The sequence below is a fragment of the Dermochelys coriacea genome, chromosome 13 (assembly GCF_009764565.3).
Source record: "Dermochelys coriacea isolate rDerCor1 chromosome 13, rDerCor1.pri.v4, whole genome shotgun sequence".
Taxonomy (NCBI): Eukaryota; Metazoa; Chordata; order Testudines; family Dermochelyidae; genus Dermochelys; species Dermochelys coriacea.
The window spans coordinates 13,209,861-13,236,463 of NC_050080.1; the positions used below are offsets into that span (position 1 = coordinate 13,209,861).

Sequence of the window (26,603 nt, forward strand, 5' to 3'; positions counted from 1 at the left end):
TAATAATAATAGATATAATGTATCTTTTATACCTATTAATAAATTTAGCTTTATGCAATATCTTGACTTTAGCAAAGCTTTTAATACACCCTCCCACAGTATTCTTGCCAGCAAGTTAAGAGTATGGATTGGATGAATGGACTAAAAGGCGGATAGAAAGCTGGCGAGATTGTCAGGCTCAATGGGTAGTGATCAATGGCTCGATGTCTACTTGGCAGCCGGTATCAAGTGGAGTGCCCCAGGGGTTGGCCTTGGGGCCGGTTTTGTTCAACATCTTTATTGATGATCTGGATGATGGGATGGATTGCACCCTCAGCAAGTTCGCAGATGACACTAAACTGGTGGGAGAGGCAGATATGCTTGAGGGTAGGGATAAGGTCCAGAGTGACCTAGACAAACTGGAGGATTGGGCCAAAATAAATCTGATGAAGTTCAACAAGGATAAATGCAGAGTCCTGCACTTGGGAAGAATCCCATGCCCTGCTACAGGCTGGGGACCGACTGGCTGAGCAGCAGTTCCGCAGAAAAGGACCTGGCGATTACAGTGAATGAGAAGCTAGATATCAGTTAGCAGTGTGCCCTCGTTGCCAAGAAGACCAACGGCATATTGGGCTGTATTGGTAGAAGCATTGCCAGCAGATCGAGGGAAGCGATCATTCCCCTCTATTCGGCACTGGGGAGGCCACAACTGGAGTATTGCATCCAGTTTTGGTGTCCCCACTACAGACAGGATGTGGACAAATTGGAGAGAGTCTGGCAGAGGGCAATGAAAATGATTAGGGAGCAGGGACACATGACTTACAAGGAGAGGCTGAGGGAACTGGAATTATTTAGTCTGCAGAAGAGAAGAATGAGGGGGGATTTGATAGCAGCCTTCAACTACCTGAAGGGGGGTTCCAAAGAGGATGGAGCTAGGCTGTTCTCAATGGTGGCAGATGACAGAACAAGGAGCAATGGTCTCAAGTTGCAGTGGGGGAGGTCTAGGTTGAATATTAGGAAACACTTTCACTAGGAGGGTGGTGAAGCACTGGAATGGGTTACCTAGGGAGGTGGTGGAATCTCCTTCCTTAGAGGTTTTTAAGGTGAGGCTTGACAAAGCCCTGTCTGGGATGATTTAGTTGGTGTTGGTCCTGCTTTGGGCAGGAGATTGGACTAGATGACTTCCTGAGGTCTCTTCCAATCATATTCTATGAATTCCTTCCCCCAACTTTTGAAGGAGTCAAGAGTGGCACAGTAGTCTATCCTTGCCCACAGACCCTCATGATGTATTTTGTGGGGGGGGGGGAGAACGAGGGAGAGGAGCAAGAAAACAGCAATTAGGGGAAGAGCAGAGGCTTCAGATTTGTCAGCGGCTGATACAAAAGAGATCCTCAAGAACAGCCTATGGACAACACCCTTGTAAGAATCCCAGTATCTTCCTCTTCATGGCAGCTGGGAAGAAGTAGGCTGTGTTTCTCACTAGGATATTCTTTGATCTGCCTGGTGGGTCCCCATTTCCTCACATTTTTTATTGGCCCCTTTGGCTAGTAAGCTGCTAGCTGATAAGTGCCTGATAAATTTTTCAAGCTCTGCAGTATCCTTAAGTCATGCAGGAGTAGATAGTTACTTTTCCGTACCGGCCCTCAGATGGGTGAAGTGGCCTCCAAATTAATTCTAAGTACAAATTCTTTGCTGAAATCTGAAAATATATTTGGATAAGATTAACTTCTTCCTGCTGAACAAACTTCTAGGGAGAAGCATTTTCTTTGGAGTGGTCTTTCTCACTAGTCAATCCTACGACTAAACAGACCACCCAACAGTGACAACCAGTGGAACACTCCCTCCAAGAATACTGTGCTGACCCAGTCTGCCTGAATGTCATCTGTATTGTGAGGAAAAACAACGTGTGTCAATCTTGCAAAGGAGCCCCCTCAGCTCTGCACAGGGTGCACAACCTTCAATTCTAGGTCAATTCAAAACAGCACTTCAAAGACCAGGAGCCTTGGCAAGACTGATTGCCAGAGTGTCTCTCAAGGAGGCTAACATCTGTCATTTATATAATGTACAGGACTAAATACACCACAAAAGTCTTAACACATAATTCTTCCAAACTGTTCATCAAGGAGGTTGTTCAGCAAAATTAACTGGGTGGCAAAATGATTAAATTCGGGGGGGGGGGAGGGAACAACAAGAGAAACAGTAAAAACAAATGACAGAAACATGATTTAGAATACTATCTGAATTCTAGAATTCATTTCCATAGGATCCATGAAGCCCTATGCAAATGAAAGATAAAATATCAACCTTATTTTAGTTATGAAAGAAAAGATCCAGCACATACAATATGCACTGCAGAGATGTGATAATTAACACATTACAGCATCTAAAACAATAGTGCTATTGACAGGTTTCAGAGTAGCAGACGTGTTAGTCTGTATTCGCAAAAAGAAAAGGAGTACGTGTGGCACCTTAGAGACTAACAAATTTATTGGAGCATAAGCTTTCGTGAGCTACAGCTCACTTCATCGGATGCATTTGGTGGAAAATACAGTGGGGAAATTTATATACACACACAGAGAACATGAAACAATGGGTTTTATCATACACACTGTAAGGAGAGTGATCACTGAAGATGAGCCATCACCAGTGGGGGTGGGGGGAAGGAGGAAAACCTTTCATGGTGACAAGCAAGGTGGGCCATTTCCAGCAGTTAACAAGAACGTCTGAGGAATGGGGGGGAGGGGAGAAATAACATGGGGAAATAGTTTCTTTGTGTAATGACTCATCCATTCCCAGTCTCTATTCAAGCCTAAATTAATTGTATCAAGTTTGCAAATTAATTCCAATTCAGCAGTCTCTCGCTGGAGTCTGTTTTTGAAGCTTTTTTGTTGAAGGATAGCCACTCTCAGGTCTGTAATCAAGTGACCGGAAAGATTGAAGTGTTCTCCAAATGGTTTTTGAATGTTATAATTCTTGACGTCTGATTTGTGTCCATTCTTTTTCGTAGAGACTGTCCAGCTTGGCCAATGTACATGGCAGCGGGGCATTGCTGGCATATGATGGCATATATCACATTGGTAGATGCGCAGGTGAACGAGCCTCTGATAGTGTGGCTGATGTGATTAGACCCTATTGCCGTCAGGAACAGTATCCCCGATAATGTCACGGCTAACCTGGTGGCTGAACTTTGACTTTGTCCTCACTCATAACTATTTCACATTTGGGGACAATGTATACCTTCAAATCAGCGGCACTGAAATGGGTATCCGCATGGCCCCACAGTATGCCAACGTTTTTATGGCTGGCTTAGAACAACGCTTCCTCAGCTCTCGTCCCCTAATGCCCCTACTCTACTTGCGCTACATTGATGACATCTTCATCATTTGGACCCATGGAAAAGAAGCCCTTGAGGAATTCCACCATGACTTCAACAATTTCCATTCCACCATCAACCTCAGCCTGGACCAGTCCACACGAGATCCACTTCCTGGACGCTACGGTGCTAATAAGTGATGGTCGCAAACACCACCCTATATCTGAAATCTACTGACCGCTATTCCTACCAACATGCCTCTAACTTTCATCCAGATCACACCACGCGATCCATTGTCTACAGCCAAGCTCTACGATATAACCGCATTTGCTCCAACCCCTCAGACACAGACAAACACCTACAAGATCTCTACCATGCATTCTTACAACTACAATACCCACCTGCTGAAGTGAAGAAACAGATTGACAGAGTCAGAAGAGTACCCAGAAGTCACCTACTACAGGACAGGCCCAACAAAGAAAATAACAGAACGCCACTAGCCATCACCTTCAGCCCCCAACTAAAACCTCTCCAATGCATCATCAAGGATCTACAACCTATCCTGAAGGACGACTCATCACTCTCACAGATCTTGGGAGACAGGCCAGTCCTTGCTTACAGACAGCCCCCCAATCTGAAGCAAATACTCAAACACACACCACACAACAGAACCACTAACCCAGGAACCTATCCTTGCAACAAAGCCCGTTGCCAACTCTGTCCACATATCTATTCAGGGGACACCATCATAGGGCCTAATCACATCAGCCACACTATCAGAGGCTCATTCACCTGCGCATCTACCAATGTGATATATGCCATCATGTGCCAGCAATGCCCCTCTGCCATGTACATTGGCCAAACTGGACAGTCTCTACGTAAAAGAATGAATGGACACAAATCAGACGTCAAGAATTATAACATTCAAAAACCAGTTGGAGAACACTTCAATCTCTCCGGTCACTCGATTACAGACCTGAGAGTGGCTATCCTTCAACAAAAAAACTTCAAAAACAGACTCCAGCGAGAGACTGCTGAATAGGAATTAATTTGCAAACTGGATACAATTAACTTAGGCTTGAATAGAGACTGGGAATGGATGAGTCATTACACAAAGTAAAACTATTTCCTCATGTTATTTCTCACCCTCACCCCACCCCCCACTGTTCCTCAGACATTCTTGTTAACTGCTGGAAATGGCCCACCTTGTTTGTCACCATGAAAGGTTTTCCTTCTTCCCTCCCCCCTCCCTTCCTGCTGGTGATGGCTCATCTTCAGTGATCACTCTCCTTACAGTGTGTATGATAAAACCCATTGTTTCATGTTCTGTGTGTATATAAATCTCCCCACTGTATTTTCCACCAAATGCATCTGATGAAGTGAGTTGTAGCTTACAAAAGCTTATGCTCAAATAAATTTGTTAATCTCTAAGGTGCCACAAGTACTCCTTTTCTTTTTGCGAATAGTGCTATTTGTTATTAAGGGCTCTATGCTGCAACTCTGTATACAGAGTTTCCTTTGAAGTCAGCAACTTTCATTTTTGGAGTGCCTGCAGCCATTCCTTAAGATATTTCTAGGCCATCTCTGTACTTATTTCTGACCAACAGACTTTTTGTTCAATCAAAGTGACAAAAGTGCAGCTGTAGACCTACTCACAGATACTATTTTTAGACTGCAAATACACAAAACACAAAGTCTTTCTCTCTCTCTCATATACCAAAAGCTCCTCAGCGCCTACTGGGGTTATCTATTATCTTTTTACTTGTGTAACAAGTGTTACATTTTATAAAAGCAGAAGGGAAATATTTAGATTAGTAGAATGCAAAGAAAGGCAAGTGTCTCTTCTAGGATTTTTGTTTTGTTTTTAAACTTCAAGCTGTTATGGAAATCCAAACACGCCCCTCCATTATACTCAGTTGTCTGCTTAAACTGGAAAGTTTCAGCAGACAAAGAGTTAAGAAACGCATAAGGTTTTTTCTACATCATTCACTGTGCTGTGATAGCAACCAAGAGGTTAAAGCCATAGCAATACTATTTTTAATCAGCTACAATGTGGTTTCTACAGATCTCGGATTGGTTTTTACTTCCTTAAAAGGCTGCAACAGGGCAATGACAAGACAAATTCAGAGAAACTGAAGCTTTCTTTCGTTTTTTGCAGACCAAGTATTATGCAGTTAAGTGAACTAACCAGTAAATGAAAGTAACATTTCATGTTAATATTTAACTGATTTCACATGACGTTTGGACATACGGAACAAAATGAAGGACTTAACCTGAATTTTCCACGAAGGACAATGGATTACACATGGGATTTCTTTATTAAATTCTGCTGCAAATATCTGCCTTCTCTTGTACAAGGTGAGTTTCCATAAGCTGGGTTTTAAGATTTATTGCTACTTCCCTTAAGAGAACTATAAAGAATGCTTTAATTTTGACCAAAGCATTACACTTAGTTTTAAAAGTGTTTTTCAATATATTGCTTTTGTCTGAAAAATACAGTTCCTGTTATGTATGTTTACGAAGATTATATGTACAAATCAAAGCTTTAAAATCTTGAATTTTATAAAGATCTTGTAACTGCAATTTAAGGTTTCTAGCAAACAATTCATTTTCTTACAACTGCGTAACCCAGTGTTTATAGCTTTTGTAGTAGCATTTGCATTAAATTGCAGTGCTCAAAAAATTTGTGCAGTAAACAAATGAAGAAAACTGCTAATACATTAGCCTTCATAAACCTGTTTGATGTTCTAGTCAGTACGGATCCAGTATTTAACTTTTAGAGTCAAAAGGATTTTAATTTCAAAGAAAGTATTTATTTGGGGTCTAATCTAGCAAAATTTTCATTTACCTCTCTTGAGGATAAGTCCCATAACAGATGATGTTTCAAAACAATTTATTTAAAAATAAGTCATAAGAAGTAAGGATATAATAAAGCGACATTCACTACTATTACTTTCTTTCAGAACGCAGGTTTGGACTAACATTTTTTTAGACTTGTATTGCTCACTTCCCTATAATTCTACCACCATCTGTTGTATAACTCTCTCTTTAAATCAGATAAGCTTCATTTCAAAGGTGGGTTTTGTTTTTTTTATTATATGTACTCAGGTTAAGTGCTTTTTAACCCCTTACTTTATAATTTCTAAAGGCATTTGATTCACTGAATTATGAAGATGTGTGAGCTAAAAAGTTTAACTAAACTTTAACTTTAAAGAAATACACACGTGCATATGCAGTAGCTGATTCAGGGATACAGTGATGTGGCCCAGAATATGAGGGCAGGGAGAGATGCTAACAAGCAAAATTGTTTTAATTGATTTAGTCCTGAATTTAGTTTTGTAAATAAGCAATGAAATATACGAGAAGCTACATAATGGGATCTTGATTAACTGAACTGACTGGTATGTGGACATATGTCTGCAAGTAATGTTTTGTGATAAATTCACTTTGCTTTTTAGCTAACTTTCTCAAATTAAGGTTTCAGAGTAGCAGCTGTGTTAGTCTGTATTTGCAAAAAGAAAAAGGAGTACTTGTGGCACCTTAGAGACTAACAAATTTGAGCATAAGCTTTTGTTAGTCTCTAAGGTGCCACAAGTACTACTTTTCTTTTTTCTCAAATTAAGATTCATAGATACTAAGGTCAGAAGGGACCATTCTGATCATCTAGTCCGACCTCCTGCACAGCGCAGGCCACAGAATCTCACCCACCCACTCCTATGAAAAACCTCACCCATGTCTGAGCTATTGAAGTCCTTAAATCATGGTTCAAAGACTTCAAGGAGCAGAGAAGCCTCCCTCAAGTCAACCATGCCCCATGCTACAGAGGAAGGCGAAAAACCTCCAGGGCCTCTCCAATCTGCCCTGGAGGAAAATTCCTTCCCGACCCCAAATATGGCAATCAGCTAAACCCTGAGCATATGGGCAAGATTCACCAGCCAGATACCCAGGAAAGAATTTTCTATAGTAACTCAGATCCCATCCATCTAATATCCCATCTCAGGGGATTTGGCCTATTTACCCTGAATATTTAAAGATCAATTACTTACCAAAATCCCATTATCCCATCATACCATCTCCTCCATAAACTTATCGAGTAGAATCTTAAAACCAGATAGATCTTTTGCCCCCACTGCTTCCCTTGGAAGGTTATTCCAAAACTTCACTCCTCTGATGGTTAAAAACCTTCGTCTGATTTCAAGTCTAAACCTCCTGGTGGCCAGTTTATACCCATTTGTTCTTGTGTCCACATTGGTGCTGAGCTTAAATAATTCCTCTCCCTCTCCTGTATTTATCCCTCTGATATATTTATAGAGAGCAATCATATCTCCCCTCAACCTTCTTTTAGTTAGGCTAAACAAGCCAAGCTCCTTAAGTCTCCTTTCATAAGACAAGTTTTCCATTCCTCGGATCATCCTAGTAGCCCTTCTCTGTACCTGCTCCAGTTTGAATTCATCCTTTTTAAACATGGGAGACCAGAACTGCACACAGTATTCTAGGTGAGGTCTCACCAGTGCCTTGTATAACGGTACTAAACCTCCTTATCCCTACTGGAAATGCCTCTCCTGATGCATCCCAAAACCACATTAGCTTTTTTCACAGCCATATCACATTGGCAGCTCATAGTCATCCTATGATCAACCAATACTCCAAGGTCCTTCTCCTCTTCCGTTACTTCTAATTGATGCGTCCCCAACTTATAACTAAAATTCTTGTTATTAATCCCTAAATGCATAACCTTACACTTCTCACTATTAAATTTCATCCTATTACTATTACTCCAGTTTACAAGGTCATCCAGATCCTCCTGTATAATATCCCGATCCTTCTCCGAATTGGCAATACCTCCCAGCTTTGTATCCTCTGCAAACTTTATTAGCACACTCCCACTTTTTGTGCCAAGGTCAGTAATAAAAAGATTAAATAAGATTTGGTCCCAAAACCGATCCCTGAGGAACTCCACTGGTAACCTCCCTCCAACATGACAGTTCGCCTTTCAGTAGGACCGTTGCAGTCTCCCCTTTAACCAATTCCTTATCAACCTTTTGATCATATTGATCCCCATCTTCTCCAATTTAACTAATAATTCCCAGTGTGGCACGGTATCAAATGCCTTACTGAAATCTAGGTAAATTAGATCCACTGCATTTCCTTTATTTAAAAAGTCTGTTACTTTTTCAAAAAAGGAGATTAGGTTGGTTTGGCACGATCTACCTTTTGTAAAACCATGTTGTATTTTGTCCCATTTACCATTGACTTCAATGTCCTTAACTAATTTCTCCTTCAAAATTTTTTCCAGGACCTTGCATACTACAGATGTCAAACTAACTGGCCTGTAATTACCCGGATCACTTTTTTCCTTTCTTAAAAATTGGAGAATTGTTAATATAGTTCCTATCATTCGGTACTATTCCTGAGTTTACAGATTCATTAAAAATTCTTGCTAATGGGCTTGCAATTTCAGGTGCCAATTCCTTTAATATTCTTGGATGAAGATTATCTGGGCCCCCCGATTTAGTCCCATTAAGCTGTTTCAGTGTCGCTTCTACCTCAGATATGGTAATATCTACCTCTATATCCTCCTTCCCATTTGTCATGCTACCATTATCCCCAAGATCCTCTTTAGCCTTATTAAAGACTGAGGCAAAGTATTTGTTTAGATATTGGGCCATGCCTAGATTATCTTTAACCTCCACTCCATCCTCAGTGTTAAGCGGCCCCACTTCTTCCTTCTTAGTTTTCTTCTTATTTATATGGCTATAGAACCTTTTACTATTGGTTTTAATTCCCTTTGCAAGGTCCAACTCTACTCGACTTTTAGCCTGTCTCACTTTATCCCTACATGTTCTGACCTCAATTAGGTAGCTTTCCTTGCTGATCCCTCCCATCTTCCACTCCCTGTATGCTTTCTGCTTCTTCTTAATCACCTCTCTAAGATGCTTGCTCATCCAGCTTGGTCTACAACTCCTTCCTATGAATTTTTTTCCCCTTTCTTGGGATACAGGCTTCTGATAGCTTCTGCAGCTTTGATTTAAAGTAATCCCAGGCCTCCTCTACCTTTAGATCCATAAGTTCTTCAGTCCAATCCACTTCCCTAACTAATTTCCTTAAATTTTGAAAGTCAACCCTTTTGAAATCAAAAACCCTAGTTGCAGATTTATTTTTGTTAATCCTTCCATTTAGTTTGAACTGAATTAGCTCATGATCACTTGAGCCAAGATTGTCCCCTACAACCATTTCTTCTATGAGGTCCTCGCTACTCACGAAAATTAAATCTAAAATGGCATTCCCTCTAGTCGGTTCAGCAACTACTTGATGAAGGAATCCATCAGCTATCGCATCTAGGAAAATCTGAGCCCTATTATTGTTACTAGCACTGGTCCTCCAGTCTATATCTGGGAAGTTAAAGTCTCCCATGATCATGCAGTTTTCATTAGTATTTACTTTATTAAAGACCATTAAAAAGGGCTCTATCCATATCCAAATTAGATCCCGGAGGTCTATAGCACACCCCAAGCGCTATCGTAGGAGAGGCTTTACTAGTTTTCTTCCCCAATGTAATTTTTGCCCAGAAGGACTCTGTCTTATCCATTGCATCGCTTCTTATTTCTTTACATTTTACCTCATCATTGATATACAATGCTACTCCACCCCCTTTACCTTTGTTTCTGTCTTTCCTAAAGAGCACATACCCTTCAATACCTGTAGTCCAGTCATGACTACTATTCCACCATGTTTCTGTTATCCCTATAATATCTGGTTTCATTTCCTGCACCAGTAGCTCTAGTTCCTCCATTTTGTTACCTAGACTCCTCGCATTGGTGTACAAACATCTTAATTTTTGCTGTTTGGACTCGCTCACATTTTGTACCCTATTAGGCACAGTGATTCTACAGCCAGTATAACCTATTAGACTAGTATCCACACTGCCCTCGCTCCTTATATACATTCTCCTACCCACGGCTGTATCCTTTCTTACTTCATCTTCTTCCCTCTCAATGCTAAAATCTGGCGTGGAGATTTTCTGGACATCTCCCATCCATCTCCCCCCAATTCCTAGTTTAAAGCTCTCTCTATCAGTTGTGCCAGCCTCGATCCTAGAAGTCTATTTCCTTCCCTACTCAGATGAAGTCCATCCCGAGAGAACTGACCTCTGTCCGTGAATGCCTCCCAGTAGCCATACATCCCAAAGCCCTCCTTATAGCACCACTGCCTAAGCCATCTGTTGACAGTCATAATCTTGTCACACCTTTGTTGCCCTTCTCTAGGAACAGGAAGGATCCCGCTAAAGATCACCTGAGCCTCAATTTCCTTAAGTGTCTTCCCCAGCCTAGCATAGTCTCCCTTAATACTTTCCAGCAAGAATCTAGCGGTATCATTTATTCCCACATGAAGGATAATTAGGGGATTCTTTCCCGCTCCCTTTAGGATCCTTTTCAACCTCAGGTCTACATCCCGTATCTTAGCACCTGGAAGACAGCACACCCTTCTATTCTCAGGATCAGCTCTAGTTACAGGCCTGTCTATTCTTCTCAATAAAGAGTCCCCGATCACATAGACCTGCCTTTTCCTGGTGACAGTGCTATTCTCCAGTCTCTCCCCTGTTCCCTCTGGCTGCAAGTTCTTTCCATTCCTATTTTCCCTTACAATCTTCTTCAACCCATCCTGTATCCTCCTGGGGCTCATATTTGGTGTAGTCTCCCTTGACTCTTCCCCTTTTTCTATAGGACTAGCCTCTTTTCTCTTCTTCCTTACCCTTCCACCTTCAACAAGTACCTGCTGAGCCCCTTCTTCATTTTCCAACTCTGCAAACCTGTTCCTAAGCTCTATTTCTCCTTCACTAGCCCGTCTTTTTCTCTGCCTGGTTCTTTGAGTCACATGTTTCCACTGACCACTTTCCTCATCCAGTCTCTCCTCAAAATTCCCCAGCCCTGCTTCCATCTGTGAGTCTGAGCTTTTCCCTTCAGATACCTCATATCTTTGCTCCATCATCTGCTCAAACCCCTTCCTAAACTCAACCAGACTTTCCACCTGCATCTCCAAACCTCGGATCTTTTCCTCCATCAGCTCTATCAGACGACATTTCAAAAAACTCTTACCGGTTCCCCCCCTCCAGGATCATGTACATACCACAGCTTCCACATCCAGTCATCCTCAATGTGTCTTTCACTACAGGAGTCACTCCCACAGCTACCTCTGTATCTGTCATCTCCTTCGCACCTAAATCCTGTTAATCTGGGAAACACAAGCCACACCAAAAAGACCACCCCCCCCCAGCAAAAGCAAACCCCAAACAAGCACCACAATACAAACTCCCCTTGCAAACTCCCACTCAAACTCTCCTGTTTAGAGCTCTGTTTGCTAGCTCCTGTGCCGCTGCAGCTGTCTGTGGATGTTTGAATTCTATCTTACCCCAGTAGTTCCCCCAATCCCCCACACATACAATCTAGAAAAACCACCACATACAAACCTTGGAATTTGAACATATTAACCAAAATTTTCAGCACCTAAAATTCAGCACCTAAAATTTATACCAAACAGAGGTGCCAAGCACCCGAGATAATCATTTACTTCAGCACCTCTGAATCAAGACACATGTGTACCTAAGTTTGAAAGTACTGGCCATAATGTAACAAAGTACTCTGAGTATAAGGTATATAACCATGATAACTCTTTGCTTATGATGAATACTTGTAGATATTTTTGTTTTAGTATATGCAAATTCAAGTTCACCCAGGTACAGAGGGCTTGAGCAAAGGTCCTCCACACACACTGCCTGCCCCTTTGAGGGCAGATGGAGGTATGGGCAGAATGGCTTTGCAGGATGCTCTCTATATTGGCTCAATATATTACCTGGAAGACCGGATAGGGGCTTCAGGATATTCATATATCAAGTGGCCCAAACTTCCGATTGAGAAGCATGGAAAGAGCAACAGCTGTTTTTCCAGTTTTCAGGCTGGTATAGTGACTGTGGAGGGCTTGAGTTTTAGCCCCCCCGGCCTCATGATGGGTGACCTGGAATTCTGTATTGCCACACAAAGCTTGCTTATTCAATCCTTGTGCAGAAAGGAGGGAATTTCAACCTGACCATTATGCTTTACTTGCCTTTAAATGTAAGCATATTGAAGAAAGTTTGCAGTACCTTCACAAAAAAGTAACAACTGGCACAAGAAAAATGAGATTATAGTGAAAATAAACCACTGACACCATCTCTATAATTTTAAACTAAATACAGTCACCTTCACTAAAGGGACACAGTCAAGTCAAGTTAAAGACATCTAGGTAGATGGTTAGCAGAGACTTCTGATATTTATATATCCTATGTAAAACTTATGTATATTCTTGTTACTGTTCTCTTGTGTCCTTCCTACTCTCAATCCTTACATGCATTTTATCTTTCTTAGACTGTAAACTCTGCGGACTAGGATTTTTTTTTTTTTTGCTCTGTACAGCATCTAGCACACTGGGTTCCCAATCCTGACTGAGGCCAGTTAGTGCTACAACAAATAAAATGGATTACTAATATTTCCATGAAAAAATGTTAAAGTGGATTTTTCACTATTTGTTTATTTTTACATTTGGAATTAAAATATTATGCATATTCCTAAAATGTCTAAAATATATACTGGGGAAGCAATCTTCTCTTCTTACATGTTTGTGAAGTGCTGTATATATTTATTTATGATACTATACAAAAGACCAAAACTCTTTATAATGCTTAGCTACTAAGCACCATAGAAAAACCCAAGACAAGTCCTAATAAATCTCATTCAAAACCCCCTAGAGGATGCTATTTATAGGTTTGACTGTTTTAAAGTCAGTTTAAATATAAGTAATAAACAGACTATAATTTTGATTCCTCAGTAGCTCCTCAGTTTTTAAATCTATCCATTAAGAAAAAAATTCCTCCTCCTACAGAGATGTTGCATTTCCTAAGCTGGTTCTAAAGCATATAGATAGCAGTCCTATAAAAATTTATATGCTAGTGGATTTTCAATATCTTTTAATAACTTTGCATTTTCTGTCCTTCAATGCAACACTTATGCTGATGTCCAGCACAGTGAATGTCCCATGTGACACATACCCTAGAGATCCTACCATTTACTAATTCAGAGTGACTTCTCTGTTCTTTTTAATAATTCACTCATTATAAAACAGTTTTTCTGGCTCTAAGACAAAGCCAATGCCACCCTACTGTAACAAACCCTCCATGCCATAACCCCTTCTACTGGGTACATAATGTCCATTATACTAACCCATTCTTGGATCTGTTAGTCAGTTGGCAGCAGGCTACACCCCCAGTGCCTGTCACATTTCATTTCTGATGTGAAAACACTTACGTCTATCTTTCAAAGATATTCTTCTCATCTTGCTTTCTCTACAACATGAAAAGATTGATGCTGGTGTGAGTGCTGAATTGTTCAGCTTCAAGGGATGTAACGGGCTCACTTAAAATCATGCTTGCATATATATGTTTACAAAGTAAACATATCCCTTATGAGCCACTAAGAAAATATTCTTCTGGGACCTGATCTCCTAATGTTGTTCTTAGGCCTGCATGTTCAGTGCATACTGAAGAGTACTGCTGACTGTCGCACAGTTAGGGCGTAGAAGCAAAATGGATGAATCTTCCGTCTAGTGTTCCAGAAAATGGATTAATGTGCTGAAGGGGAAAAATAAGACATTCTTCCAGCTTGAAATCCTGTGCTCTCTAGTAAGGACAATATGATAAATACATTATTTGCCAAAAGTCTAATAAGATTTAAAGATTATATATTATAGAAGATCTCCAATTTTCAACTTTGATTTATGTTGTTGTTTTATCCTCTGTGTGTAATGCTTTAGAAGCTAGAAAACATTTTATTTGATCTTCTATTTGAAAGATATGAGAAACTTATTTTAACAAAAGCATGAAATCTTAAGATTGTAAGAGAGCTATGGAAAGATCTAGGTTAATAAACTGCATTGATTTTCTTTGCTCATGAGATTCTAATGAAAAATTCTGATAGTGATGTTGACAGATGCAAAAATATGCTATATTTGTGTGTGAAATATCAATATTTTGCTACAAGCAGTTAACTTAAATAAAGCTTAAAAAAAGCATTACATAAAGCAGTAGAAAGCATGAGTTGTCTTTACAATTACATGTAAAAATTAAGTCCTAAAATATTTATCAGATGAGATTCAATGAAATTGACAGTCTTTTCTTTTCTAGGAAGGTATATATCCTATGCCAAATACTTCAAGGATAAGGATTAATGACTTTGGGAGACTGATCTGAGGTAGGAGTGTGTGTGTGTGACTTTGGGAGACTGATCTGAGGTAGGAGTGTGTGTGTGTGTGTGTGTGTGTGTGTGTGTGTGTGTGTGTGTGTAAGTAATATATTTTCACATATAAAACATGAAATTATAAATCGTTTTGCTGTAACAGAACTGAATTGACTGATCTATACATGTTAGAAAGTAAATTACAGCTATTGTCTTAAGGATAGGTTTAAGTAAGCTAAAAACAAGAAAATGCATTGTTCTCAGGTTTTGTATTCAAAAGCACTAATTTAAAGATGTTACAGACAAAACAAATGAACCATGGCTCACTTTTTATTATAATGATGGTAACAAACAAACTACAGAGATACCTTTGTGGATCATACTGTGATCTTTGGCTCTTATTTTAGTAGTTTTTCTACAGCTAAATATATCAGAGATATGAAGCTTTAGTATTGTCAAAACATATCTAGTATGTCCTATCTACTCCTGTCAGAGGAGCATCCATTTAGTAACAGCTGTCAAGAGACTAAAATATTAAATAACTTTTGGGCTGACAGAAGAAAAAACAAAAATACAGCTAATGTAAGTAATAATTGGAATCTATGGAGAATGCAACAACGGATATGTTCAGCTCCTTGTTGTCAATAAGGGTGAACACACGGTGGGGGAAACAAAGTTAAAGTTTATTTTAGAATGTGACACTTATTCCTAACTGCCTTCCCACATTGGTGCTTGTGAAATTTAGCACTTCTATGCAATACTAAGAATACAATTTCTGCATCTACAAATGCATAATTCCTTTAACAGGTTAAAGAAATTAACACTTCCCCCCCCCCCCCTTTTAGGTAATTTGAAGTATGTTTAATTGAACTATGGGCAGAAGAAAGCTTTTAGAGAGCAAAAAATGAAGCAACTTGATGCAACAAAATCAGGATTTTTAATGTGCATTGGCCTCTGTATGTTCATCTTCATTTTTATCTATGTAAGAAACACATTTTCTAAAGAACCAAGTGAACAAAAATCCTTCCCAGATACAGCAGAATGTGGTGTTTATCCAGATGAGCTTTGTTCAGCGCTTTTTGAGGGGAAAAGTGCAGCACCTCAAATTGGAAATTCGTGTCAGATTATTCACCAACCTGAAAAGCCTGCCTGCATACTGACTCCATGCAATTGCTCTACAGTCTTGAAGACTCTGCATTTTATAACAAGACCACTGTCTGAAGAAGAAGGAAACTTCTCCTTGGCATATATCATCACAATTCATAAGGAGTTAGAAATGTTTGTGAAGCTACTCAGAGCCATTTATCTGCCTCAGAATGTATACTGCATACACATAGATGAAAAGTCACCACGGGATTACAAAACTGCAGTGCAAACACTAGTTAACTGCTTTGAAAACATTTTTATTTCATCAAAAAGAGAAAATGTTGTTTATGCAGGATTTTCAAGATTACAAGCCGATATTAATTGTATGAAGGATTTAGTTAATGCTAAAACTCAATGGAATTATGTTATTAATCTGTGTGGCCAGGATTATCCCATCAAAACGAACAAAGAAATTTTACAGTATATCAAAAGTAAATGGAATGATAAAAATATTACTCCTGGGGTGGTCCAACCTCCTCATATGAAACATAGGACGCATCTTAGTTACAAAGAATATGTACATTCAGGAACATCCTACGTGTATCCAACCAAGAATAAGAAAGATGATCCTCCACATAACTTAACTATATATTTTGGTACTGCTTACTATGTACTCACTAGAAAGTTTGTGGAGTTTACACTGACCGACGTACGTGCAAAAGATTTGCTTGAATGGTCAAAGGACACATATAGTCCAGATGAGCACTACTGGGTCACACTGAATCGTTTAAGTGGTAAGACGCATGTTATTTATACCATGAATTGCCTCCTTGTCCCACATTATTATGACATTTCACCCCAGGAGGGTGGTGATGTTCCCCTTTGGAACCCAGTGGTGCCATTGTACATCAGCTGCAGAGGTTATTTCCTCCATACTCAGTGGATGTACTGCAGTGTCCACATCCCTGATGGTTTGGGAAATAAAAGATGGAATCTTGAAGTATAACAAGTCTCACAAATGGCAGTGCAGACCACTAGTTACTGGGCTAGAAAAATGCAGCTTTTAAGCATATCCCCTACCCCCCCATCTATAGACGACTTGTTCTAATCGAGCAATAAATTGGGCAAACCTATTAGTTCCATTTTCTGTTATTTTTAATATCTGTAAAATGAAGAAACAGTAAGGCAATACTTTTAAAAGATTGCTTCAAAGAATCCAAATTGTGTGTGTTACACAGGGAAAAAACAAAAACCCACAAAACTGATTTTTTTTTTTTTAAAGATGCTCCAGCTGCTACACCAAATGCACAGTGGGAAGGAAATATACGAGCTATCAAATGGAAAGATCAAGAAGGAGTTGCACATAATGGCTGCAAAGGTAATGTGATAACTGAAAACAGAACTATGCTCTTTCAAAACACACCGTATTTATGAAATACCACTATCAGATAAATTGATGCACTTGCTCTAACATCCATTGCAGAATAACTCTTATGTTTCATAATTATCCATGAAATGTGTCAGTCATGGATACTTTAAAAAAATAAAATAAATAAAAGCAACCGTACTAAATTACTCTTATACCCAGTCCAACTATCTTTCGATATCTTAGAATACTGCAGACTGTTACAGTAGCTATTTACTAAACTGTTCTTTTAACCCCCAACTAAGATATTTCTATAATTAAGTGAGTTAATGACAGAGTTCCACACATTTTACGTTTCAGTAGCATTAAAGCTTAAACTAGTGTTTTTACAAGCCACTGCACACTCACATAATTCCCACCTATTAAATGAACGTGTATACAGTGCACTAACCTTAGTAGCTCCAATCTTAAATGGGAGAAAACAGATTTACTTGTCATCCATTTGACAAATATGCATGTTGAACATGTGTGCATGTGCCTATGTGCAGTCCAGAAATATACGCAAAAAATGCAGAAATATAGTGACGTCTAAAGAGCAGTTTGACCCTGGTTGAGTATTCAATCACCTACTTTCATTTAAACCTGTAACTGCCATAAACTAAGCATAGAGGAAATTTAGGTACAGGATAAAACAAGAAGAATGGATTGTTGTACCCCAGAGGAGAGCAAGGGAACAGACCACCAACAGGTCAAGTGAGCAACATGAAGCACTGCAATGTGTCACTGAAGCAGCAAGTCTGAGTACAATGTACACCCCTTTGCCTAAAATCAATAACAGTGTGTAGCCCCTTGTTTTTATAAGTAACTAAACAGTAATATTCTTTAGATTTACTTGAACCGTGCTTCAGAAGCAGATATTTGTCCTTTGTTAGTAGCACCTTAAAGTATTTTAAAAAACATCTAATTCACTATTCCCCATTTGTGTATCTTCTGCATTTCAGTCAGCTTGGAATTGTTAATATATTTACATTTTGTCTTTGCAGGTCATTACATCCGAGATATTTGTGTCTATGGACTGGGGGATTTACAGTGGATCATTGAATCACCTAATTTATTTGCCAACAAGTTTGAGTCTACAACATATCCACTTGTTATAGACTGCCTAGAGAGACGCTATAGGCTTAAAGTACTGCAGCAAGCTGAAGTCCCACTAGAAGCCCACTGGCATTTTCAGGAAAGTAACTATTTTAACATGAAGTTGAATGTCTGAGCCTACTGAACATCTAAAATATTGAGGGAAAAGAATGGGAAGAAATTAGCAATATGTCTTTTAACAAGTGCAGAATTCTCTATGTAAATTATATTTACGGAAGGTGGTATTATCAATCCAGCTCCTGTTCTGTTGTTCACCAACTACCATCTCTGGGAACTACAAACTGTAAGAAAGTTCCTAACGGTGTTAAACCCTTAATTATTGAATAGAGTATAACCACTATTACTTCAGTACAGACTTCTTTTGAGAAAGTTCTGAAGAATATGGACAAAAAGATCAGAAGACAAATTTTTAATACGGGAAGAAGTGGCTTTTCCCCCTACACCTGAATAAACTACCATATGATTACATATGAGACTTATCACAGAGAAGCAGAAAATTCAAGCTACTCCTTAAAATGATTCATTCAATGGGGAAATCATTGTTCTATATGCCCCTGAAGAAAGCACCATTCAAAGTTGCTGAAACAGAAAATAAGCACAGACTGAAGACAAAATATTAAGATTTTAAAGTTAAAGTGGTGTCTAGCTATGTTCCAGTAAGTAACTTATTTTGAATCAAGAGAGATGTTTATATTATGTACAGTAGTTTTAAAGGGACAGTGTAGGTTGAAAATATTCACTGAGTTGTTTTTTTAACCTAATATAGAGTTACAAGTAACACCTAAATTTCTAAAACTGAAAGTCAAGTGATTGTGTGTGTGTGTGTGTGTATGTGTGCGCACACGCTATTTTCTCAGTTTATTTTGTGTATTTGTCAGCACTTTGTATATAGTCAATTCCACTGTTTTGCTGATGGCCTGTTGCACTTCCTGGCTCATGCACTAGCATAGCAACATCACTTATGCACTGCTCTGGTGGAAGCTTACATGCATATTTTTCACTGGAGGGTATTTATCAGTAGCAGAACTGCCGTTAGTTGAGTTTGGAGCTGGGGGGCACTCTTTTCCTGGATCTCTGAATGGAACTGGGAAACAATGGGAGCATGGACAGGGCAAGAAGGTACATACAGTACCTGGGGTTTGGGAGCAACTGAAAACTGGGCAACAGGCCCATACTTCCATTCCACAGGGTATGTGCTTGGGGATATATGCAGGCAGCCCACTTCTTTCCAAAACCTATACATAGCTGTAGAGTTCAGAGAATATCTAGCCACATATGGACATGCACACCACTTCTAAATCTATTTGTGGAATAAAGGAAGCACTGTTCTGCATCTGGAAGGTGGTGTCCCCATCCAGACTCTATAAACAACCACCAAACAGAGGCAGTAGCGCAAGGATTCCACATAGTTTTGGGCAAGGACTCGTCTTTGCTTCCCAGGACCCCTCTACTGGTTCTGGGGAACAAAGCAGCTCTTCTCTCCTTAAGCCCCTCCTGGCAAGCCTTACCTCAATCCTGTGCTGAAATGACCAGGAGTATGGGGCACAAGTCTGTTTGGGTGTGTTTGGTGTTCTCAGGCCAGCCCATTCTCCCTTGAGCAAGAAATCCGCATCAGCAGAAGAAAAAAAACAATTCAGACTATGTCACTGATGAAAGGGGTCTCTTGGAGAAACTCTTTTTTTTTTTTTAAGGCCACTTAAAAAAATCCAAGTCATCAGTGTCCCTGGAAAAAAATGTGTGCAGTGGAACCTCATTCTCATGACCCCACATACACTCCTATATTTCCTAGAAGTGAATTTTGACCTAATAAAATATGTACTATTATTTATACATTTCCATCTAGATCCTATTTTTTTTTCCTATAGCTGCCAATGGGTCCTGCTTCTTGAAAATTTTAGAGGCATTCAATAGACCTTTGCTGTGCTCTATTTATTTATGTATGGTATTTAATGGACTGCTGCCATGCTTTGCCAAGCACTTTTAAAATCATCTAATACCACTCTCTGGAGTTCCTTTTTCACTCGCTCTCAGCCTCCCCATATTATTTCTCTGGGGAGTTTATAGGGGCCACCCTTAAATTTAACCCATTCTCTAGCACGGTACTAATTTCTTCATATTTAAATTCTGAAACCCTTTTAATGCCATTTCCCTAAATGCTAGCTTATGACCCCCACACTAAGGGGTTGTACACATTACATACTCTAGACAAGCAGATCCAAGTCATGGCACTATGATTTTGGGGTTCCCCCAAGAACTCCAGTCTCATCACTTAGCTTCCTTTATCAGGCATACAGCAAAGTTGTGCTGAGTTGATCAGTCTCAAGTGTCGGGGTGGATATATGGCACACATCCAAAGTTACCCAGCAAACCTCTTCTTTTATTTAAAATTTACCCATTTGCACTGCATTATACATTTTGGGGTTGGCTCTGTGACTTTGAAAGAACAAACCCCTATACAGCATGCACTGTCCATACGCTACTGACTTTTTACCTCATTTTACGTTCCAGGCTTACCTTATCCATTATGACCTTGTCCATTGTAAATGGTTCCCTGGGCATCCAGACATTCTGTTTCCAGCTTGATGATCCATTTACCTCCCTAATCCTGTGTCTCAACAAATAAGGCCTCACCCATGTCAAGTAAGACCTATATCTGTGAGGTAGCAAAGTATTATTCCCCTCTTTCCAGATGCAAAAACTGAGCCACAGAGAGGGTAAGTGACTTAACCTCAGGAAGGGAAATCACTGTGGTCTTGGGTGAGTTTGGAGCTGAGCCATACTATTGAACGGTTTCCTGGCAGCATGGTTTATTTGAAAATAACTTTAACATAAAGCACTGAGCGTCTGGTTTCCCTATTTATTTAGCAAATCAAGAAATTCAAACTCTGCCTCCATAATTATCTATGCCATAAAAAAAATCAGAATACAATTTAGTTATTTAAAAATACATTGCAGCATAAATCTTATGAATTTCATGGTTTAGAGTCACACGATAAACTAGCAAATGCCTTTTCTCAAGAAAATTCAACATTAGAGCATTTTTCAATTTGTTTAGACTGATTTGAAAACTAGGGATTTTTGTTACGTGCATCAGTCATAACAAAATTAGCTTTGAACCATCTCTTTTAAATACCATTATAAAACATTAGGTGTATTTATCTGCTCTGCACAAAGTTTTAGAAAATAAATGTAAATGATCACAATTTTATTAGAGCCACTATAAAGGACTTGCAGTGCTTAGCTTGCAAGTTAACAACCCAATCTGCCATCCTTATTCACAATAAGAAATATCTTTCTCCATAGTTAATTAAATTAGTGGTTTACTTGTGTAGCAAGGAATCACTTAACATGTGTATGGATACCTGAATCTGGCCCTAACTGAACAACATACAGAAAAAAAGATTTAGTTTACAGCTAACATATGTACATAAAAAAACCTAGTTAAAATAGTATTAAGGTACGATTTAAGAATGGGCAAGCCAAGAAGTTCAGAGTCGAGCCTGATCCTTCCTTAAATGGCTCTTCTACATTTTATATAGTTTTAATGTAAAATTCTCCATATAAAAAAAATTGGGGGGAGGGCAAGATGTCATCTAATGTCGACACAATGGGGCAGTTTAAAAAAAAAATTTCATCCCTAACTCTGAATTGGCACAATCTCGTTAAAGTAAAAGCCTTAACAGTATTTTAACTGAGCATTTTCAACCACAATTTAAAAACAAGTCATTAATGTGTCTGGGAGCTAAGAAGAGCATTAACATATATTTATGGAAATTTATTAAATGCACATTATTGTTTTTTACCAGCAAACTGTTCAGGGTTGTTTAGTCTCATGTCCATCTGCATTTACTGACTTTTAAAAACTGTTGACTCAAACTTCAATCTATCATGTCAATGTGATTATGTACAAGGAAACAGTATGCTGTATAATGCATCACAGATGCACTAATTCTATGGATGAAAGGCATTTGAAGCACTTCTGAAAGTTGTTGCACATGTGCCACAGCTGTGTTTTCAAGATAAGCATATTTGTGTATGTTTAAAAGGCATTATTTCAAATAAAGTACTACATCAAGAGCATATTAAAGTCTGTTGAAAATGAAACATTTTCAAAATAAAATGTTAACGAAATACAAAAGATGGCATATAAAACCACCACCTTCTATTTATTCACATTTACCTTATCACAGCTTATGATAAATGTTATATTTAAAAAGATGCCCTTGGTATCAGAAAGCCTGTTATATAGTGCAAGGATAAAAACAGAATCCTAAATATGGTTTTGAAGAACATAATGCAACTTGTATTTTGCTAATTTATCAGATCAATGGAACAGAAGTACATTATTCAAGGTTCTGCCCACTCTCCCGTCCTGTCCAATATACATATTAATCCCCTTGGTCCCTTCAAGTTCAGTCTTTGCTCTGCAGGAATGCTTGAATAATATTGCCAACTGTATGCATTATAGTCTTCCTATTGAGTGCTTGATGAAGTTGTGATTGCCTGAGATGGCTCATCTCCATTTGCTCCCCCCACTCGTTATTCAGAAGGGTTTAACCAAGTTGAGAATCTTGGTTTCACTTTTGACCATGGCCTGGCCTAGGGTTGCCAACTGTCTGATCACAGAAACTTAAACACCCTTGCTCCGCCCCTTCCCTGAGGCTCCATCCCCCCTCCATCAGTCTCTCGTTCTCCCCCACCCTCACTCACTTTCACCGGGCTTGTGCAGAGGGTTGGGGTGCGGGAGGGGGTGTGGGCTCTGGGCTGGAAGGTGGGGCCAATGGGTTTGAAGTGTGGGGGCGGGGCTCTGGGCTGAGCCTGGGGCAGGAGGTTGGGATGCAGAAGGGGTTGTAGGGTGCAAGCTCCAGCTGGGGGCACTTACCTTGGGCGGCTCCTGAGCAGAGGGGCTAAGGCAGGGTCCCTACCTGCCCTGGCCCCGTGCCGCTCCCAGAAGCAGCTGGCACGTCCAGCAGCGGCTCCGTGTGCTGCCCAAGCCCGAAGGTGCCTTCCCCCAAGGCAGCAGGGGGGTGCCAGCTGCTTCTGGGAGCGGCAAGGGGCAGGGCAGGCCTTAGCCCAGCTGTGCCGCTAGACTTTCAGCGCCTAAAATCTCCAAGTTTGGCTTCAGTAGCCCCCAGGTGACAGGACGTGATTCCAGGAGACTCCCGGCAAAACCGGGAGGGTTGGCAATCCTATGGCCTGCCCATGGAAGCCTGAAACATATCTGACACTATAAAAAAAGTGCTTTTTTTAGTTGTGCCATATGCATCTTCACCACTTGATGACCTTAAAACAGCAACACAGACCACAGACTCTAGTGACAAGCCTGGTTTACTGTAAACCTCTCGTCAGTCCTCTCATTATGACTAGTCCTTCACCCACAGTTTATTCAGAATGTTGCATCACAATTGCTCCAAGGCTTGAGCTACCATGATCACATTATGTGCACTCTGTATGCCTTATAGTTGGTGGCTATAAAGGAGAAGATTAAAAATCAGCAGTCCCAGTTTTAAAGTCATAGACCCTAATGGCTTTGGACCCTGATTATATCAAGGTCTACCTACTAGTGGAACTTGTACTAATGCTCTTACTAAACGCCTTTGAGATAAACATCATCAACTTGAAAACTAGCCATTTTCTAAAAACAGAGTTAAAATAATTTCAGCTATTATACCTGTTGCTAAATCACCCTGTTAATCTCTGCAGCTTCATAATAGTTTTTTTTATCCCGGTTACTACATGAAACATTCACACAAAAACAGTAGAATGACTGACTACACAGGAAGAGAATGAAAGTGCCCTTATATGCCAAGTGCTAGCTCATCAGCTGGTATCAGTCAGGATAGCTCCATTAAAGTCTGTGGAGCTACAGCTGGTGTAAAAGTGAAGATCATGTCCAAGTTGCTGACAAACAAAAAAAAACTAGTCAGGAATTTTTCTTCCTTCGAACTCCAAATTTAGTAATCTGAGGTGCTATTTGCAACATTAGTAGGTGACATGATTCCAGATCAAAGTCCAACTGAAACCTGAAAGCCTCTCTTTTACAATCACACAATTCCTTCTGAAGTTTACAGGAAATCATGCTGCTGTTCTGGTGGATCCTGCATTGTGGAACACACCTCCTCGAAACCTTCTCATTTTGTGTTGTCCAACCATCCAAAAGGTGCTTCCTCCCTCCAAAAATGTTTCTGTTCTTCCAGTTCCTTTCTTTTTCCTCTTAAAGTCATATCCTGCCATTGATATTTTAGAAGTGTGGCATCTTAACTGATATTATATTTGTTTTCTCCTTTTCTGCAGCAGCTCCAGGGTTTTCAAAAATACTATTCTGTATACCACTCAATCAAATGAAACGCTTTTTAAGTATTTAGGTTTCAGAGCAGCAGCCGTGTTAGTCTGTATTCGCAAAAAGAAAAGGAGTACTTGTGGCACCTTAGAAACTGAATTCTTTTAAGAGATTCTAAGAGCTCTCCTGCCAACAAACAGCAGCTACACTGTGTCTTGTTTAGTGGCACGGCTGTAGCGGCACAGACGTGTCACTAAAAACTGTGTAGCGTACGCATAGCCGTAGTTGTTCTACGGGTTTCACATTTTTAATGTCAGCTCTGACTTGAATCCTAAAGCAGTAGGAGACAGAGGTGTGAAGAATGGAAAAAGTTTTAAAGCAACTACTGTGTGTGTAAAAACAACTTCAAAAAATTCTCAAATGTTAAGCATTGCATAGTGCCTCTAGTAAAGGAAAGCAGCAATGACAGTTGCCTATTGTACTCTTTCTTGTTTTGTTAGCTAAACAAAATACGAACCAGGACTTAAAAAGTTTCCAGCTACAGCAGAAGAATTTAGATGGGCAATATATTTGAGATTTGGTTCATGCAAGGTGTTTGCTGGGAATTAATGAAGTTATTTCAGTGCTGGAGGATCCTTGTCAGACAAGAAATGCAAAAATTGTCATCCCTTCCTTCCTTCCAAATGCTAGTGATTTCAGAAGCCTCTGAACATGGTACGATATGTATCTCGCTGAATGAGCTAAGGTAACCTGAACTTTCTTTTGTTACCTTAAATCTGACTCAAACTATTCCCTCCCTCTCCTCCTTAAAAAAAATATAAGGTTGCCCACTGATTGAATCAACTAGATACTGGATATGAAGAAAGGGAGCATAATCAAACACATGGCCTATGGGTTATGCTGTAATAAGTTTACATTTCTCCCACACACACAAAAAATCCATTTAACTTTGCAATCAGTGTAATCACAAGAGCCATGTTAGCGCTGATCATTATTGCATCAGAAGTTGCTTCTTCTGAGAACATGTTCTCACTTATCTTTAAGATACAGGTTAGTAAAACAGAATGTCTTTAAATATATCACACAGCACAACAGAAGCTGTCGCCATTGTCACTATTTAGAATGTAGCTTCCAAGACGTCTCTGTGGGAATTGGTAAAATCCAGAGTTCGATATTGTGGGAGGCCTTGTGTTCGAGAGACAGCCTATACTAGCTATTAACAAACAGTATTCCTAATAGTCAATCACTAATCATAGAACATACTGTATACAGAAAATAACAGCTTTTTTACCTCATATTCTCACATTCACTTCAGTTTTTAAATCCACTACTGCACAAAGAAAAAGACTGCACCAGGGGAATACAGCTAATTATTGCTTACAATATAAACAAACCATTAACTACCAGAAAGCATAGAAACCAGCTCCCTAAGGACCCTATTTACTAAACTTCTATTCACCTTCTGTGCATGAGGCAACTGGATCAGAGCTATCTCAGTGTAGATTTCAGCGTTTCTCTTCTGAACAGTCAACTCTACTCTAAGTTCTTCAGTCTTAACCACATATCAAAGGAAGTGCAGATCAAAATATGGGGCCTGGTCTACACTTAAAGATTTTACTATGTCAGTTGGGGTGGGATTTTTGTTTTTAAACCAACAAAGCTATGTCTGTAAAAGTCCTACTGTACATACAGTTACACTAGTATAGCTAATGTTGGTTTCCCAAACTAGCATAAAACTACACTGGTAAAATCACTTATATACTGATATCAGTGCATGTGAGCTACGAGCCCCCACCTCCCTCCCATTCTGCCTTTGTGCTGCTTCAAAAGGGTGCCCTCACCATGGTGCAGTGGAAGTTTGTACCCTACCCCTCCTCTGTTCTCCTAAGGAAAAAGTACAGGATTGGGAGTCAGGATTCTAGCTCCAGTTCTACCAAAAAGAAAAGGAGTACTTGTGGCACCTTAGAGACTAACAAATTTATTAGAGCATAAGCTTTCGTGAGCTACAGCTCACTTCATCGGATGCATTTGGTGGAAAAAACAGAGGAGAGATTTATATACACACACATACACAGAGAACATGAAACAATGGGTTTATCATACACACTGTAAGGAGAGTGATCACTTAAGATAAGCCATCACCAGCAGCAGGGGGGTGGA

The 26,603-nt window shown here is 39.7% G+C and overlaps 2 protein-coding genes across 9 annotated transcripts in view; one reads left to right on the plus strand and one right to left on the minus strand.

Moving 5' to 3' along the window:
- The window catches only part of LOC119841786 (beta-1,3-galactosyl-O-glycosyl-glycoprotein beta-1,6-N-acetylglucosaminyltransferase 7-like), a 43,644-nt gene extending 23,651 nt beyond the window's left edge, over positions 1 to 19,993 (plus strand). Inside the window, exons 3-8 of one of the 4 annotated variants that reach the window (XM_038369412.2) lie at positions 5,451 to 5,650; positions 13,842 to 14,003; positions 14,505 to 14,571; positions 15,402 to 16,436; positions 16,925 to 17,020; positions 18,052 to 19,993. In XM_038369412.2, the coding sequence (XP_038225340.1) occupies positions 15,461 to 16,436; positions 16,925 to 17,020; positions 18,052 to 18,278 (1,299 nt within the window). In that variant the 5' untranslated portion in view covers positions 5,451 to 5,650; positions 13,842 to 14,003; positions 14,505 to 14,571; positions 15,402 to 15,460 and the 3' untranslated portion in view covers positions 18,279 to 19,993. Of the gene's footprint in view, positions 1 to 5,450; positions 5,651 to 12,297; positions 12,403 to 13,841; positions 14,004 to 14,504; positions 14,572 to 15,401; positions 16,437 to 16,924; positions 17,021 to 18,051 lie in introns of those variants that run through there. The other 3 variants (XM_038369420.2, XM_043495467.1, XM_043495468.1) reach the window with 3 other exon arrangements.
- RTF2 (replication termination factor 2) overlaps positions 1 to 26,603 on the minus strand; it is a 56,652-nt gene that overhangs the window by 18,612 nt on the left and 11,437 nt on the right. The gene's annotated exons all lie outside the window — the stretch shown is intronic.